Source organism: Mirounga leonina, unplaced genomic scaffold (assembly GCF_011800145.1).
Source record: "Mirounga leonina isolate KUSES-001 unplaced genomic scaffold, KU_Mleo_1.0 Mir_174, whole genome shotgun sequence".
In the NCBI taxonomy this organism is placed as follows: domain Eukaryota; kingdom Metazoa; phylum Chordata; class Mammalia; order Carnivora; family Phocidae; genus Mirounga; species Mirounga leonina.
In genome coordinates this window covers 50,625,070-50,643,561 of record NW_023270451.1, presented here as the reverse complement: position 1 = coordinate 50,643,561, position 18,492 = coordinate 50,625,070, and the positions used below count along the sequence as shown (strand labels likewise).

The window sequence follows — 18,492 nt, the reverse complement described above, 5'->3', positions numbered from 1 at the left end:
TGAATCCCTGCTGACTTTTGTTTTTAAGTTGTATTCATGTGACCAGAGTCCAGCTAGCATTAGCAACCTGCCTACCAAATCAGGAGGCATTTTGTATTAGTATAATACAATTTGGGTGGTAATGTTCCCAAATGTCCCATTGTATATGATAAAAATAACTTTTTTCCTTAGGAACTGTGCAATACACCTGGAACACCCAGGAGTGTTTGACATGTCAGGTTATTTTATTTTTACATTGACCTTAATTTTATCAACTTTTTCCCTGCATTGGTAAAACCCAAGATTCCAAGATTTAGTATAAAATTATAAATAATAGACAATATTTTTCTTGCATTTTATAAAGCAATTAAAACACTATTAGTAAGAGATATAACAGCCCTGACAACTAACTTCTCACTGGCTGGTTTATTAAATTTTATTCTGTATAAAGGTCCTTATACCTTATACTTGGAGGCTTTTAGAATCCAAGACCCCAATGTATGTCATTCATACCTACCTACAAAGTTGCAATTACCAAGATCAGGGAGGCTAGCTTGGCTGACTTTTCAGTTCTTGAATGGTGATGCTCCTGTACCACAGGACCTTTGCACTTGCTGTTCCTGCTGACTCAGCCCCTCTCTTCTCTACTGTTACCCCTTAACTGAGCTTTCATTCTTTAAGACTTCATCCTTAAGGCTCCTCTTTTATTGATTTATGTTTCCTTGTTATTTCCTTTATAGATTTGGAATTATATAATCATGTATTTTATTATTTGATCATTATCATTTTTGTCCTTTGTCCTCATTCCCTAGCACTGGACCATATAAATTATTTGTTAAATGAATAATTAAAGACTTGATATGTTGAATCCCTGACCAGTGTTATTTCCCTCTTTTCCCCTCTGAAGTCCTTCATGGCCATGGTGATATGTGTCAGAGGATCAAAACTGAAAACAGACTTGGAAGAAATCTGCCTTTCAGTGAGCTGGTGAGATCATCTGAATGGCCATAATTTCTTAAGACCGATGAGCTACATGGTATTAAGTCTCACATAAAGTGTCGGTTATAAAAGCCATGAGAATATATGTATGCTGCATAAGTGGACATGAGTTCTGTATGAGAACATGACTGAGAAGACCAAAGTTTAGTTAATTATTTTGGCAGAGGGTTCAGTTCTGCTGAGAGCCTGGTGCTTGGGGCCCCACTCTGTATATGGTAAGAACAAATAAAAGGTAAAATGTATGAGTAATGAATGTATACTAGGGGCTGCCAAGAATATTTTACGTATATTGCCTCATTAAGTTCTTAGGACTCTATAGGTTAGACTCTACTGTTGTCACATTTTGCAGATGAAGACACTGAGGCTCAGAGCTGTTAAGTAACTTGTTCATTGTTATGAGTACTAAAACACAGACCTGGAATTTGGACCAGGCAGTTTTGGGGGTAACTTTTTAGTACTTTACGTTTTATTCAGTGATGTGCTAGTAAATAAGCTTTCAAACAAAACAAAACTAAACTGATTTATCAATTCCTGTGTTATAAATATTCCCACTATGGCTGATTTCAACATACCAATAGTTTATGGCTTGCAGTTTTTTTTAAGTTAAACAATTGCTGGTTAGCTTGTTTTAGCACACCATGCATTCATTCCCTCTGGAGTTTCCCCTTCATATCAATTATCCCATTTGCTTTTCTCACAATATGATGAACTATATGGAACCAGTGGGATTAACCTCAGTGTCCTGATCTTTTCAGTGGGCGGATGGCATTTCCAGTTCCCATTGCCAGTAAGTGATGGAGTTGAATGAGGGGCACTCTCTCTCTCTTACTGACACTCCTGCCTCTCCACATGCATGACCTCTTCCACCATTAGCATCACCCATCAGAGTGGGACATTTGTTTACAAATCAGTGAATCTGCACTGACACATCATAATCACTCAAAGTCCATAGGTTACATTACAGTTCCCTTTTGGTGTGGTACATTCTATGGGTTTGGGCAAATGTATAGTGACCTGTATCTATCCTTATGGTATTCTATAGAGTATTTCCACTGCCCTGAAAATTCCCTGTGCTCTGCCTATTCATCCCTCATCACCATGCCTAACCCATGGCAGCCACAGATCTTTTTTACTGTCTCCAAAGTTTTCCTTTTCTAGAAGGTCATATGATCAGAATCATATAGAATGTAGCCTTTTCAGATTGGCTTCTTCCACTTAGTGATATGCATTTAAGTTTCTTCCATGTCTTTTCATAGCTTGACAGCTCATTTCTTTTTAGTGCTGAATAATATTCCATCATCTGGATTGTACCAGTTTATTTATCCATTCACCTAGCGAAGGACATCTCAGTTGCTTCCAAGTTCTGGCAATTACGAATAAGCTGCAATAAACATCTATGTGCAGGTTGATGTGTGCACATAAGTTCTCCACTCCTTTGGGTAAATACTAAGAAGTGCTGTTACGGGATTAGTACGGTAAGAGTATGTTAGTTTTGTAAGAAACCACCACCTAACTGTCTTCCAAAGTGACCATACCGTTTTGCATTCCCATCAGCAAAGAATGAGAGTTCCTGCTTCTCCACGTCCTCACCAGCATTTGGTGTTGTCAGTTGCAGATTTGGGTGGTGAAATGATTTTAAGGGAACTCTGTCCCATTTAAATGGAGTGTGAAATGACCCAAGCTTCTTGGATGATGGTTTGTCAATATATTTTAAGTGGCAAAAATATTGAGAGCTCTTGAAGGAACACTTCCATGTCTAGAAATGTACTTAAGGAAATAATTTTGTAAATAAACATTAAAAAATGCTCCACAAGGATGTTGATCACTAGGCCTGGGTAATGAGAGAGAAGAGCACTTTGGGGTAAAGGGAGGGGTCTGGACCAGAGCCTGGCACCAGTGCAAATGTAAAGCTGCCGTGCGTCTTTGCCTTACGTACATTAAGATTTGTGTCTTTTTTTTTTTTTAAGAAAATATTCTAAAATGAAGGAAAAAGTCTTTTTTGGATATAACAACTGTGAGATAATTGATCTCTCTGATATTTAAACACTTATGCTCTTTATTACGTTGGCTGCTTGGGGACAAGAATAGCCAGCCTCTCTGTGGTGCCCAGGGTGTGCCTCACGTAGCATCAGAGGGGCTCGGTTCATTCCAGAGGGCAGTTTGGGGCTGGTCACTGTTGCTTCCTGGGAAAACCTCAAGCATTGCTTTGGCTTGCATTACTCTCTTTCCCTCTCTATCCATATCTTCTGAGATCTGTGTCAATTATAAAGTAATTAAGAGAAATCTCATTAATCTTGCTATAAAAGAATACTTTTGAATGTCTTGTTTTCCATTTCTCATGTTCTACCTGAAAACATAGAATTAACGGAGAGGCCAGTCATCAAGCAAGGAAAATGGGGCTCACGCTGAGGGCCTGTTTCCGGCTGAAACAGGGGACTTGGAATCAGAACTGGTCCCCAAAATGTGCAAAGGAGAAGGAAGGCCTACCAGGGACATTATCACCTAGGAAACATGAGTAGGTTTCTCTTTCAGTACTTCAACATGGGATGCCAGCCCTGAAGCTCCCCTTGCAGGCTGTTCCTCCTCTGCCCCTGACCACCCATGCAGGATTCCCTTGTAACAGGAGGGTAGGGGAGTGGAACCAGCACACCCATGCAGGGTATGTGCAAAGAGACATCTTTCGCGATGGAAGCTGGCTCCCTGTCATCTCATAATACATTTTTTCCTGCTGGTTCTCACTCACAGTATTTACAGGAAGCATTTATAGCAAATACTTGCCAAGTGTTTTCCATAAACACAACTAAGGACATTTTTCACACACTCCAACAGCTCTGTAAATGTTTGTTTTCACAATGCACAGAGAAGGTGAGTGTAGTTTCCCTAAACAGACCTTTGAAGTGTGGGCTTTGGCCCAGTGAGAATTTGCATCTGAATTGGCTCTTCATGGTGGACACATCTCCCTGGGGGCACATCAGGTACTTGCAGAAGACTCAGTTTCGAGAGGAGTTTTCCTCCACAGTTTGGATTCCTTGTGTGGCTAAGTGCTCCAGCTGTGGAGAAGCTTCTGGGTTCTGAGAAGCCCCATGAGGAAGGAAAGGATGAGGTTGGAGGTTGCTGGGAGCATCATGGTAGTCATTGCTGCTGATAAAGTCCACAGGGAAATAGAATGGGGAATATGGATGACAGGGATAAGAAGGTGATTGTAACTCCGTGAAGATGTATGAGAATGTACAGGAAAAAAAAAATTAGGAAAATTCTCATGTTAAAACCAGGCAAGTTGACGCTTGCTGTAAAGGACAGAGATGTCCACTGGGCCCTTGGTGGGCACTGCCAGCCCAGTTAGAGGCCAGAGTTTTATCCTGTGGTATCCATTCACTTGTTTAGTAACTGTCTCATTAATAAGTGCCTAGTGTACGTATGTGTGACTTTGCTACATCGTGAGGGATTCACCGGTGATTGAGATGTGGTTCTCCCCCCTAGGGAAAATAAGACACATATACTTGCCACAATTTGGGGCAGAAAGTGAGAACTGCTGTAAGAAAGAAAAAGATAAAGGGCTGTGGGGTTTTAGAGGAAGGAATTGCATATGGTTTTATGAAGAAAGTGACATTGAGTTGGGTCCAAAGGAGAAGGGAAATTTAGACAAATGCTGGAGGGAGAAGGGGGGTGGAGAGATATCAGGGGAAGCAATCTGCATAGAGAGAAACCACACTGGGACCCACCCCTGTAGGAGGGCCGCCCCGCAGAAGAGCTCTCTCCTTTCACAGAAGTAACCAAGATTTGGGATGCTTATATAGAATGAGCTGGAATGAGACGGGTTCCATTTAAAAAGCTAGATTTAATAGAAGAAAGATTTCCTTTTCACATTAATTCAAGCAAAACAACGTATGGCCTAATTTGTGAATTGGGTTTCAAAAAATAATTTTCCCGTTGTAGCTAATTTAATATGTGCGTAATCGGAAAAATCAGCATTTTCAAACAGAAAAGGCCAATTGATTATTGTCCAGAAGAAGGCGATAGGAAATAAATAGTTCTCCTCGCCTCTCCATACTCACAAGTCCATTCTCCCCGACCAGAGAGAATTTATAAATCTGTGAGCTAAGTGAGAAAATGAGGTGAGATCTGACTTGCAGGGATTCGTTTTATCACTAGCTCTCCTGGAATGTGTTTGTTTATAGTAAAGCGAGTTATGTCCAAAGATGTTTCAGACAACATATGTGGAGCGTAACTTAGCTTTAAGACTGCAATAACTGTTAAGGCAGTGGTGACAATTTCTCAGTAAGAAATCAGGCTTGAGCAATGTCAAGCCTAATTTTTCATCCAGCAGTGACTGTCAGACAATGCCAACATCTCACTGTCTTTGCATTCCATTGAAGGAGATGGAAGGCATTTGTATTCCATAATGTAATGTTGAGTGAGTCAAAATTCTGCCCCATGATCTTGTGATTTATTGCTAATGGTGCCCAACAGGCAGAGGGGCTTCTCTGCCTTCGTTCAGCATCTAAGTCCCAGTTGCAATTAATCTTTATTACATTCCATAGCTCACCTCTGGTCTGGAATGTTAAAAAGATGCCTCGGGAGAGAGTCTGGAATCCATTTCTTCCCCTCCAAGTCTCACCCTCTCTGTGAAGTTGGCTCTGCTTGCCCATTGCATGCCACGTGCACCTTCATCCCAGAAAGTAATACTTCCTTGTAAAAAATGCAAACAATCTAGAAGGAGATGAAAGAGGGACATAGCAAGTGAAAACCTGTCCACCCTCCAAATCCCATCCCCTGCGTCTTCCAAATAGATTACAAGCCTCTAAAGATGGTATTTTGTTCATAGATGTATTTTTAGCAGCTAGCAAGTTCCTTAGTAATAATGAATGCTTACAGAAACGCTTGTTGAAAAAAGAAGAAATAATTGTCCAATGAATGAGTGAATGAATGAATGAAAGAATCAAAGGGTGGGGACTACAATTCATATGACAGATTTGGGAAGTATAATACCTTGCTTTTCAAAATGTGGTTCTCGGCCCTGCAGCGTCAGCATCCCCTGGGAGCTGGTTAGAAATGCAGGACCTCGGGCTGACCTCAGCCTATTGGATCAGAATCTGTATTTTAATGATATCTTCAGGTGATCCATGCAGTGCTTTAAAGTTTGAGAAGACCTGAGTAGTGTATGTCTACAAAATAATATAAACGTGAGTTTTCACAATTAAATGCAAGGAAGTGTATGTGATTTGCAGATAAGCAGTGTGCAGAAAGCCGTTCCTCATCAGTGGATACCGAGGCCTTTGTAAGGACTTCATGCTTTACTCCCCTCACGGGCCCCATTTGGCTGGCTGTCCTTGGGTGTCCTATTAGGACTATTACCCTAGGCCACTTCTGTACCTCTGGTGCCTCTGTCTGGTCAGTCCTAAACCCCAGCTTGGAAATAGAAACACTTTATGCCACCCAAGAAGCAGTTCAAACCACAGCGTAGAAGTTATGAGTCCTGCCTGTAGACTCAGGATGCCGGCGCATCCCATTTCACTGCTAGACAGCAGACACATGACTCAAGCTCCAAGGCATGGTTTCCTCATCTGTAACAAGTAGTCCTGCTTGATGGCCTGTGGGGACCAAATGAGTTAAAGACTTGAGAGTGTGCACATGGTAATCAGTCCATCGGTATTCACTCTTTCTTAAATTGAGGTGAAATTCACATCACATCAAATAAACCATTTCAAAGTGAATTATTCAGTGACATTTAGTACATTCACATGTTGTGTGCAAACACTACCTCTGTGTAGTTGCAAGACATTAATTATCATCATCCCAAAAGGAAACCCCATATCCATTAAGCAATCGCTCCCCTCCCCACCCCGAGCCCCAGGCAGTGACCAATCTGCATCCTCTATGGATTTTAACTCATTAATGACATTTTTTGTAGTCACAGAAAAAAAAATCAGAACAATCATATATTTCTCCTTCATCTACTCTTCTTGCTTTTCACGTCTTTAAAAACAGGAGGTTTTCCATTGATGGAAAATGAGAATATAGATGGGCATAACTTTAAATCAGTGGTTCGTAAAGTCCCAAATTAGCAGCATCCACAGTATCTGGAAACTTGTTAGAAATGCACATTCTTGGGTCTACCCCAGAAAAACTGAATTATAACTCTGGGGCTGGGGCCCAGCAATCTGTGGTTTTGATAAGCTTCCAGATGATTCTAGTGTAGGCTCCAGTTAGAGAACCGCTGCTTTCAATAAACCAGATGTTTCCTCTGCAAGCATGTAGCGATGGCTGCAGGTGCCTGCCACGCCCGTGCCGTCCTGTTTCTGGGATGCAGGCATCAGCAGGGGCATCACTCCTGCTCTCCGCTGGCCTTTGGAAGGGTCCACGGAGCTGATGTCTCGGCTTCCCTCAGTGACGCCGGGGTCACTGTGCGGGCATAAACTCACGTCATCCCTGCTCTTATTTACTCTTCCCCTGTTGGTGCTGCCCAACTCCGTACTTGGCGGGAGGACCCTCCGGCAGAGCGTGGTTCCAAGTGCTTGGTGGATTTCACACATCGTGCAGTGGTTGCGCTCTATCAAAGTGCAGGCAGCGCTTCTTTTTGGTTGATTAATGTTCAATTTGAGGTCTATTATGAACCTTCAGGCTTTAATTACTTCACCATTACCCAGTCAGTTCCTTGCCATTTTATATTTATGGCTTTTATTATGCCTCTGTATGTGCAATTGCCTAATTTTATTCTGGAAGGATTTCACCTCATTAGCTGGGTTTTATACCATTCTTCTCATTTGTCCAGATTGTTATTTATCTCCGTTCCCCGTGTGCACTTTATACATTGTTTTCTTCGCTAATCTGACCTCTTCTGCATTCTTTTTCTCCTTTTGCTGGGATGCATTGTTCTTTTGCCCTTGGCAAGAGCTCTTGAAGTTTTTGCACACTCTGCTCTGGGAGTGCTCTTCCCTGGTCACACTCTTGACTCAGTCATTCCATTGCAGCTGCTTTAGTGTCATTGGCCTTGTCCAAAGGCCTTGAGGCCTGCCCTTCAGCCCCAGACATACCATGGACTGCTTTATTATCAGATTTATTTCTTTTTCCACCCAACTTCTGTATGTGAAGGTGTGTAGATGGAGGCTTTTTCTTTCTTTTTTTTTTTTTAAGAGTATGCTGCTAAAAATTATTTTGAAATGTTCTCTGAAATGTTTTGTAACACACCTTCCCTCAATCCCTCCAGTGTCTCAGAGGAATCTGTGGTTTGGTTTACTTGCTTGTGTATTTTGTTCGGTTTCATCTCAGACAGACGGGCCGAATCAACTCCGAGGGAGCAGCCCCCCAGTCTGCGTCTGGCAAGCTTTTCAATGATCCAGATGCCTAGTCAAGTTTGAGAATCACTGTTCCGAAGAGATGCTGAAAGAACCTTAGGAAATCCATCTAAGTCAGAAATAATATTTATTCCACCCTAGTTCTTCTTTTGCCAAAAAGCAAGATTAATAATCTCTATAACAGTTTTGTTTTGTGTTGTGCTTTTTTTTTTTTCCAACAGCTTTGCCCTAGAATTATAAGACTATTTCAGTAAAGTGAAGAGTAATACCCTGGAACAAGAGCTCATGTAATTATTTATAGCAATAGTAGATCAATCATCTCTATCATTTGAGGAGTCTCATGCACAAAAAGATCTTTACCCCCACTTTTTTTCATTCATCTGTACAACCCCCGTGGATAGGTGTTCCTGTCTGCATTTTTATAGGAGAAAACTAAGGTTAAGAAATGTGCATCAAGTCACCAAGTCTGTTAGAAGGAGAGCCAGGAAAATCATTTCTGTCCAGAGCTGCAGTGCTATCTGCTCATCTGTTACCATGGTGAGGACTTGTAAGGACTTCCCTGATCAAAACTTTGCTACTATGTCACCTTCCCCTTTCTCAGTAGGAGCAGTTATAGTGTGTTTCCATAGGAATCAGTAAGTAGGAACATGTGCTCTGGTGTCAGGCCACCTAAGTTCCTGTGCAGGGTCTGTCTGTTTCTGTGCTGTGTGACCTTGGGCAGATTTGCCTCAGCTTGTCCATCTGTCAAGTGGGATGATGCCATATTTCTGTCACGCAGTAGGACATGTACCTTAAGTGAGACCATCAGTGAAAGTGCTTAGAACGAGGCCTGGGAAGTCAATGCTCTCGGTAAATATCAGCTGCTGCTTATCTTTCTCTGCCCCCTCGTCTGCACCTTTAAAGCTATCTCTTTTAGGTTCATTCACTCTGGGACCTCACTTTCCTTAGCTGTGGAATGGGGGCAGCAGATGAGGTGGACGAGCAGCTGGGACTCTGATTTGTTCTGGTTTGCTTTCCTGCTTGGCATACTTTCTCTAATTGTAATGTTCCTTGTTCTTTGCCCATTTGAAATCATCTTATTAGGGGTCGGCATGTTTGTTTGATTTTATGGGCTTGCTCAAAATTCATGATCACAATTAAGCTCTTGTGCAGCCCCGCTGAGGCCACTCAGTGTACTTTCTTTTTTTATAAAGATTTTATTTATTTATTTGAGAGTGAGAATGAGAGAGCATGAGAGGGGGGAGGGTCAGAGGGAGAAGCAGACTCCCCGCCGAGCAGGGAGCCCGATGCGGGACTCGATCCCGGGACTCCAGGATCATGACCTGAGCCGAAGGCAGTCGCTTAACCAACTGAGCCACCCAGGCGCCCCCTCAGTGTACTTTCTAATGCTTCTCTCTGGCTTTCTGGGACCAATCACCATTAGCACTTGGTACCATTAGTACCAAGGGGGAACATAGGAGAATATTCCCTCGTGGCCCCCAAGTCACTGTGAGAGGACCCTAAGCTGGGCTTACACTTGACTTCAGAAGAGGTCTGGGTCTTGGTAATGTGATCTAAGGGCTAATGCTTCCTTCTGGGGTGTTCAGGATCCTGTTACTAACGTGAGTTATTTCTTTGTTGCAGAGGGAACCTCATGGATACAAATAAGGTTTTTTTTGTCTTGTTTTATTTGTTGGCTAACTATAGGAGAAGATTGGCTTTTCCTCTGGTGGGTCAAGAGACAGGTTTTAACAGAGCCCGTGGAGTTGACAGGACTCTGAGGACAGGTGTCCCATGGTGGCCATAATGGTTTTGTACTGGGACTTGTTGCCCAAACCATCAGACCATGACTGGTTCTTCAGGCTCCTTGCTCATTCATGTACTTGGACCCCTGTGTATTCCCGTGGACGACTCCCACTTGAATACGAGCACATGGGGCTTCCTATCTGCATCTTCTGTGTAAGCAAGTGAAGACACTTCTTTATTTATATGGTTCTCCTGCTTAAATGATGTGAGAGCCTCTGACTTACTTACCTGCGGCCCCCAGAGAGCCAGTCCCAACACAGTCATGATTTTGGTTCATTTGCTGGGGAAAGCCTTGTGTGGATGTCAGCCACGGGGTCACACAGGAATAGGAAGAGGGAGGGCGGTGAAGAGATCATAAACCACAAATGGGTCAAGTCTGTTTTAGGTGAGTTGCCTTTGTTTTGTGATTGAATTTGCACCACAATCCTAGGAAGTGAGCTTTCTGTAACTTCTGTGTATCTCACAAAGACGTGGAATGTCTTGTGCACGTTAAACTAGTTTTGCCTGGGCACTCTAGGTTCGATGCTTCTCCTAGCAGCTTTGTGTCTGAATTGGAGCAAGATGGACAGTCCTTTCTCTTTGGAGAGAACACAGTAGAAGTTCACCCACTGTCTTTGGTGGCCTGTGAAGAGACCACTATACTTGATCTGATTCTGAGAGTCAAAGCAGCATGTGAAGGAAAACTTCCTGGGTGAGGGGCAGTGGAGGAGTCCCTCAAGGCTCTCACCCCAGGGCCAGCTGTGGGGAAGACAGAATGGATTGGGTTCACCCTGGAAGAGGAGAGCTCAACAGAATGTGGAGGAACATGTGTCGGGGACAACCAGCTGAAGAAGTCAGCAATGTGATGCTGAGGCTGAGACCAAGGGGGCCCCAGAAACCAGAGAAGGGGCGAGTGCTGGAGTGTGGCTGGCCTTGTATTCAGCCCTTCAACGCCCAAGCCAAGTAGGTTTGTGATCTGAACCAGTGGAGAAGAAGAAATGCAGAGCACTCAGAGGGCTACTCAGAATTTAGGGAGGGGAAAGCCTGTGGGCTACTCCATGCAGCATTGGGTCACTCACCTTGAACAACTGCTACTGATCTTCATGGGATAAATGAGATAAGAGAGAACCTATGCTTTTGTTTAGGAGGAGCTGGAATTTATAGACCCACTTCAATGAGATAGAAGAAATTGGTCAAAGTTTGTTAATGTCTTTAGTCATGAAATCCATTGAATTTTATGACAATATGTATGGGAAGGCCGTCTTCACAGGAAGAGATTTGGAAATTGAAGACTTAACAATGAAATTCCATGACTGACCTAGGCTAGCTCTGTGATCTAAGCAAGCCTACTCTTCCTCTGTGCCAACATTTTTAAAGAGAATAAGAGTAATGCCTGCCTTATCAATCATTTGGACTTGTTGGGGATCAGTTGATAGAAGCTATATAAATATAGCCTGCAAACCAGAAAGTATTTAAAACACATTTTGTACTTAATATGGCACCAATATCCAGTGTTTTATTTTATAAGACATGCAGACGGTTACGACTTCTTTTGGGTATGGCGTATTCTAAAATGAGGGATAATAGCAGGTTTTTGTGCTTCATCCATCATGGTTTCTGTTCCAGTATGTTTGCTCTTAAGACTAAAGAGTGAGGAAAAAAATGAAGATGGAAAATATGCCTCGATATTTTCAAATGGAACTTTTCAAATTGTCTCCGGTGAACATGGTTAATACCAGAATGTTGAAATTGAATATAGATTAGTGTGTTAATTTTAAAGCAAAAAGCTACCGTTTAGTTTAAGAATTCTCTCTCACTCTAGTAATACCTTGTTAGTAACATTCATAATCATAGTCTTTCCTGCAGGAATGTGGACCTTAAAATCCACACAAGTAACTTTAAAGACTTGTGTCTGCCTTGTCTAAAGACACCACTCAAGAAGGAGGGTTTGTTTTTCTTTAGGTAGCTAAATATGATAAGATGGATGGTACATTAAAGAGTAAAGAGAAGGGCTTCTCAGAGCTGATTTACATATTGATTACTTAAATGACTCCTTAATTTAGTGCCTGCTAATAAACAATGCCTTGGAAATGTTTCCGGAACATTTATTGGCTGCAGTAATTCTATCTACGGTGTATGCAGATCACATCCTCATTAAATATTGATGGGCTCATGAAATGTTAATAGAATGTTAATGTGAAATGCAGGGGAATGTCCTCACTGGGAGCTGGGAGCTGGCTGAAAACTACCTGTCTTTTGTCTTTTCTTTATGTTCTGTCTTCTTCTTGCTCCGTTGTTTCCATTCATTTCTCCCGTCATCAGGAGATTTGGATTTGCTCCTTGATATATGTATAGCTGTTTCAGGTACAACATTTTTAAAAGAGAACAAGTCCCTGATTGATGGGAATTTAGTTGTTCTCCCCTCCTGCTTTCCTGAACTGGAATTCCTGGTTAGAACTAGGAAGGATTCCCCTAAAAGGAAAAGGGTGATTCAGGCTCAACCTAATGAGTCTTCGTGCTCAGGCAGCTTGCCCAGAAGAGACTGTGAAGAGGGAATGAGCCTTTCTAAGACTCTAGCACTGGTCCTTCCTTGCTCAGCTGGGGAAGGGATTTAGTTGGAGTTTACGTTCAGCTTTCTCAGAGAAAAAAACAATCAACTCATAACATGTGTTCCCTAAAGAGACCGCAAGGAAGAATTTTTATCATAAATCCCAAGGACAATAAAGGTTATGTTCCTGATGATATGTAAGACATAATTATTTATGTGAGCATATGTTCCAAACGGTTGAAAAGCCTCACAAAACAGGATGGTTCATGGACTTCCTGGACCATCATGAGGGGGGTGAGGTGGTAATGGGAAAGGCTGTGCAAATTGCTTGTGGCAGAAGTGGAAGAGGAGATTGAATGTGCAAGCTATGTGGTTGTGCCTCGGTGTTAATGCAATCTGGCAGAAATAGCCCCAAACCTTTGATTTGTTATCGGGGTACTCTTGATGCATATACTAATATATGCATATACATGTGTGTTACGGTGTTTGTGCGGAAAATAATTGGAGCATGTTTTTATTAGAATCCTCCTCCTCTGGTTTTCAACAGTGCACCTGATATTCAGCTCCCTCCCTTCGCTTTGCTGCTTGGAACCCTGGCCATATCAATAAGATAGCACTCTAATTTAGTTTTCCTTCTTCCCCCTTTTCTTCTCTCATTCCAAGTATTCTTTCTTTTCTCTCACTTTTCTAAAAACCGTCCCCTCCTTGTCTTCTTCATTCCTTGTCTGCCTCTCCTTACCTTTCTGTGACCACATGCCCCAGGCATGCCTGGTCTGAGCCACCCTCGTCTCTGCCACGGATGCTGCCCAGGCCCTCCTTTCTTTCTTCCTCTCTACTCTCTATTCTCAGTACTCATAGATCTTTTCAAAACAAATCAGGCTGTGTCACTCATGTCACTCGCCAGCCTAAACCTCAGGGTTAGCATCTCAAGGTCTTAGAGTGACACCCCACCCAGCCCTGGGGCATGGGCCCTGGCTCACCTCTGTGCTCCGCCCCCTCGGGCTCTTGGAACCCAAAGTGCTGCCTTGCACCACCCCGGACCCCTTCGCACTACACACCAGGCAGTGTGCTGGCCTGTCCCAGACACATCCTACTCAGCTCAGGGGCACTGTCCTTGATCCCTACACCTGAAACATTCTTCCTCCCGGACCTTGACATGGCATGCTCTTTCGCATCCTCGGTTCCCAACAGTCACTTGGTTATCAAAACTCTCCTCCTCAGGCCTTCCCCATTGCTCTTTAGCACCTCAACCGGTTACATTGGTTTTTTCATAGCACTTGTGATAAACTGTAATATCGTCTGTCTTCCTCAACTAGAATGAAGGCTCCATGAGGTTGGAGCCCTGGTCTATCTTGTTCTCTAGTTTGTGGGGCATCTTCCTGGTAGATAATGGGTACTCAGTTGCTATTATTGATTGAATGAACAAAACACTACATCCGCCGCTGCAGGGTTCCTAGTCTAGGGGGCAAAACAACGTAAGTTGTTGCACAGCATTGGCGTGGACGCTGTTGGGAGACCCGCACCTACTCTGGATGGTGTAGCCCGTGAGGAGGTGGCAGACAGCTATGCCCACGATGGCTCCAGAGAAGCAGAAGCTGATCTTTCCTTTTGTCAACATCTGAACTGGAAGTTTAGTAATTTTAAAGCGAGTTTTAGTGCTTTGTTTTACTTTTGTTTAATCCCTGTGTGCAATGTCTCCCTTAATTGTAGTAGGGACATCTCAAACTATCTTAAGGATAGAGGAGAATTTCCTGGACCAGCCGAAAACAGTTTTTGGAGGAAGGGTTGTGCAAATAAACACTAAGGACAGGGAAGCAGCGTTGCTCTGGGAGCACGTGGGGCCACCAGCCACTCCAGTGCAGCCAGGGCTCCCGCCGCCTCTCCCCTCCGCTTTCCTTTGCATTCGGGCTTGCTTTTCTTTAATGTTTTTGTTTCTATTGCAGGCTCACATTCAGGTAGCTCCTGCCTCCTACCTCTTGGGTACTGTCAGCACAGTTGGACCATTTTATTTTCCATTTCTGTAGGAAGAGTCTCAGGGACGACCTCTGGTTGGTTCCATTTGTGTCACGTGTCCCTTAGGCATGCTCCAGTCAATTACTGTGGGGTGTGTTGGGGCACCTGGGCGGCTCAGTCAGTTAAGTGTCCGACTCTTGATTTCGGCTCAGGTCATGATCTCGGGGTCGTGAGATGGAGCCCCGTGCAGGGCTCCGAGCTGGGCGTGGAGTCTGCTTAAGATTCTCTCTCCCTCTGCCCCTCACCCCCCACTCAATCTCTCTCAGGAAAAAAAATGTTTTAAACTAATGCCAGGGGTGAGATCTTGTAAGAACATGGAAACCTCTGTGGGAGATACGTGATAAAAATGTAGGAATTGAAGGCCCAGAAGAGCTGCTATCCCCAGGAAAGCGGAGATGTGACTTGGGGGCGGGGAGAAGAGAGCAGTCTTATCACTTCAGTAATAGGTCTTTATTGTCCCGTTTTGAAAAACTCCCCATCCATAGGGACTTCTGTGTAAGTGTAAACCAATGGGCAAAATATCCTCTTACGGGGTGGAAAGTTTTAAGAGGTTTGGAAAACATGAGAGTTTTAGGTGCTAGGTACTGAGAATATAAGTAGAGTACAATTTTGTTTTGGCCCCAAGGCTTAGTTTGGTAATCTGAAGTGGCTCTATTACTCTGTTACCATGGAGCCAACATTTTTGACAGGTACCACAAACTGACTTCCCTTTCTGACCTGTCTGTTCCCTTTCTACTTGCAGATCGTGCTTGAGAACAGTAGCCGGGAAGACAAGCATGAATGTCCCTTTGGCCGCAGTAGTATAGAGCTGACCAAGATGCTGTGTGAGATCCTGAAAGTGGGCGAGCTGCGTAAGTAACACCTGTTTCCTACATGGGCATGATGCCTGGCAGGCACCCCACTTCTAGGGCTGTGCCTGGACCTACATGAAGAATTCCCCAGGGGCTGACAGCATGGGCATTCCCATGGACCCAGCATTCTTGGGCTCAGGCTTTCAGTGTATGTATTTCTGCACGTCTGTGCTGGGAATAAACATTCTTAAAATCTCCAAGAATGGGAAAATTGGCAGGTATTATGACTGAGTTTCAAATATTATAAAAGTGAGAATATATTAAAACAGCCCTGCATTTAGTAATCTGTTAAGGAAAGAGATCTACGGCTTTCTTTTTTAAAATTCCAGTTTTTTTTTAACCTACCTGTCGATCATTTTCTTTTCTTTCTTTTGAAACTATTTTTCTCTATAAAGAGAAATTGAATACCTTAATAAAATCCTCTTGCTCACTCGTTTAGAAGGCTTTCTCGAAGCAAGAACGAATTATAGAAGAAAATGGGTAGCTGATCATGACAAATGTGGTCAGAGATACGCTTATTGCTCTGTTTCTTACCTATATTACAAGATTTAGGAGAGGACACCCAGAAAAAAGAGGGTATGATAATTTTCCTGCCTTTTGCTCATTGGTATAATTTGGGTTGAACGTGTTGGGATGCCTCTGATTTAACCTCGCCTGCAGTCATTGTCAACACCGAGCCTCCTTAAAGTGGCTGACTTCCCTCCCCTCCAATCTCTCTAGAGCCGACGCACATACACATCTTCCCTTGTAGGCTTCATAACTTGGGCTCCAGAGAAAGACTGTTTATACCAGAGAGATGTTGGGTGTATGGTAATGTGGTGGAAGCATAAATATTCAGTTACCTGCTTGAGAGCTTAAAATAATGGTCTGAAATGATTCATGGAAAGGAATCCGATGATTACATTGGAGAGGGGGTTATGCTTTATTTACATCATAAGAACTGAGTCAAGGCGCTGCTCCAGTAAACAAGGAAATGGAGAAAACATAGCAAGGAAACACTAAGAATTTGAGTCTCTTTGACCAAGCACAGCAAACGGTACTCCTCCTCCGGTCTGGGTGGATGGGGGAAAGAAGCTGAAGCTGACATGGAACTGCCACCAAAGCTCATTGCTTAGGAGCTCCAAATTAGGGCATTTTTGTGTGGGACGAGTGGCAGCCTGACCTGAGAGATTCTGTGTCAGTCCGCTCGGGTTCATGGATCACTGAGGTGAACGTTTCCCTTTACTTGGATCCTTGACCCGAGCTCCCCCTCCTCCTCTGCATCAGACTAACTTGTTGAGATCTACGTCTGCTGCTGCCAAGCTTACTGTTCATTCAGTTGAAGGATTAAAGTCCCGAATCAAGCAGATCCTACCGAATTCCTCAGTCCGATAACTGGGACTGTTTCATGTTTATGTCAGTTTCATGGGGGGAGCTGCTGGAAGTCACTTGCTAAGAAGCCTCACAAAGAGCATCTTGTAAGCTGGACAGCAGTCATGCCCTAGCTGGCTGGGGCTTGTCATGGCTTTGTTTTTGCCCCACTTTGCTCCCCCCTTCCCTGTGGCTTGCTTTGGGCTATCAGTTCTCACCTTGATGGCAGCAGAAAGTGGATTCTTTTGGGCTTCATTACCATACCCAGCCCCTGCTCTTTTCCTTTGCCCAGCCGACATGTATCTATCGTCCTATGAGTTAACACAGAACAGAGATACAGAGGAGCAGAGGCGGGGAGGCTGGGACTACAGGGGAGCTGGGTTCTGTCTCTGCCACGTAGGACCTTCGTGTCCTTGGGTAATGTCCTCACCGACTTCACCGTGCTCCTACGCCTCCACATTTCCCCCAGAAGTAGATTGGTAGTATTTGGGGTGGTGGTTTGAGTACTTGTGTTCGTTTTGGCTTGGTCACAGGTAGGGACCCTGGGAACAGATCGTATTCAGGCTAGGGAGACTAACGTGGAGAAGAGGGCCAAGTTCTAGGCTGTGGTGGTAGGGGGGTGGGTACAGAATAGGGACTGACCTCTGGCAGGTGCCGAGCAGCCCTCTCAGACTGTTGAGGACCTGGTATGAAGCCAGGAACAGGACAGGACCCAATTCCTAAGAACTGAGATGAAGAGTGTGGATAAAGGCAAATACTTTGGGGATCTTGGGGGTACCCCAGCTGCTGTTCTTGCTGTGTGTTATTCCATATCTCACCTTCTGCTACAGAGAAGGTTCCAGCCTTCTGCTACAACTCATTTAGTACCTGGTCAGGCTCATCTCTGCAGCGAGGTTGAGCTTGGTCACCCAGGGCCTGGGTGACCCTTCATCCAAGATGACAAATGTATGTATTCATCTGTTTAATAAAAACCTACTGATTTTTGTGCACTTTCAGTGCGCCAGGGACTATGATGGACACTGCAGATACAAAGGTGAATCAGATATGGTCCCTGTCCCCGAAAAGCTTGCCCTTGAGAAAGTATAAGCATGATTTGGGACTGATATCTTCTACTATTAGTTATAAATGATTGCATATTTATTTTAAATGCCCACTATCTATTCTAAGGCATAATTTTTCCAATGTTCTTATAGTTTGAGTTTTCAGGTTGGCCTATTGCTTGCACTGCAAAGGTCATTCTGGACATTTTGCAAGGCTTACAGAGGACTCCACATTTCTGAAATCTACATGCCCAAATGAGTTGTTCTCTGCTCATAAAATATTAAAGGATGGCTACATTCTGATTGAGCGCTAGACATCAAATGATAAAACACCCTGTGGTAAGAGGAAAATTGCTTTTTAATGGATTGCCTTTTGCCCATTGCCATATTAAATAAGTTACTAATACGGAAAACAAATCTGAGTGCACCCTGATATTGAAGGAAATATCTGTTTTTCTTGCGAGGAACATTAGTTTCACATACAAATCCATCTTCCTTTGGTTTGACTCTGTCTGCTTTTCTCTGGTTCTAAGTTCGTGGTTCTTCTCAGATTTGTGTCAATAATTGACGTAGAAGATCACAGTTGCACTAGATCTATAAGCAAGTGTGGAGATCAAAGAAATACCAATTAAAAATCTAACTGATTGAGAAAA

The 18,492-nt window shown here is 43.4% G+C and overlaps 1 protein-coding gene across 12 annotated transcripts in view; it reads left to right on the top strand.

Annotated features, from left to right (window-relative positions):
* ELMO1 (engulfment and cell motility 1) overlaps nt 1-18,492 on the top strand; it is a 540,114-nt gene that overhangs the window by 291,498 nt on the left and 230,124 nt on the right. For 11 of the 12 annotated variants that reach the window (XM_035020922.1, XM_035020919.1, XM_035020915.1 and 8 more), the window contains one exon: nt 15,341-15,449. In XM_035020922.1, the coding sequence (XP_034876813.1) occupies nt 15,341-15,449 (109 nt within the window). Of the gene's footprint in view, nt 1-2,265; nt 3,494-15,340; nt 15,450-18,492 lie in introns of those variants that run through there. The other variant, XM_035020926.1, reaches the window with a different exon arrangement.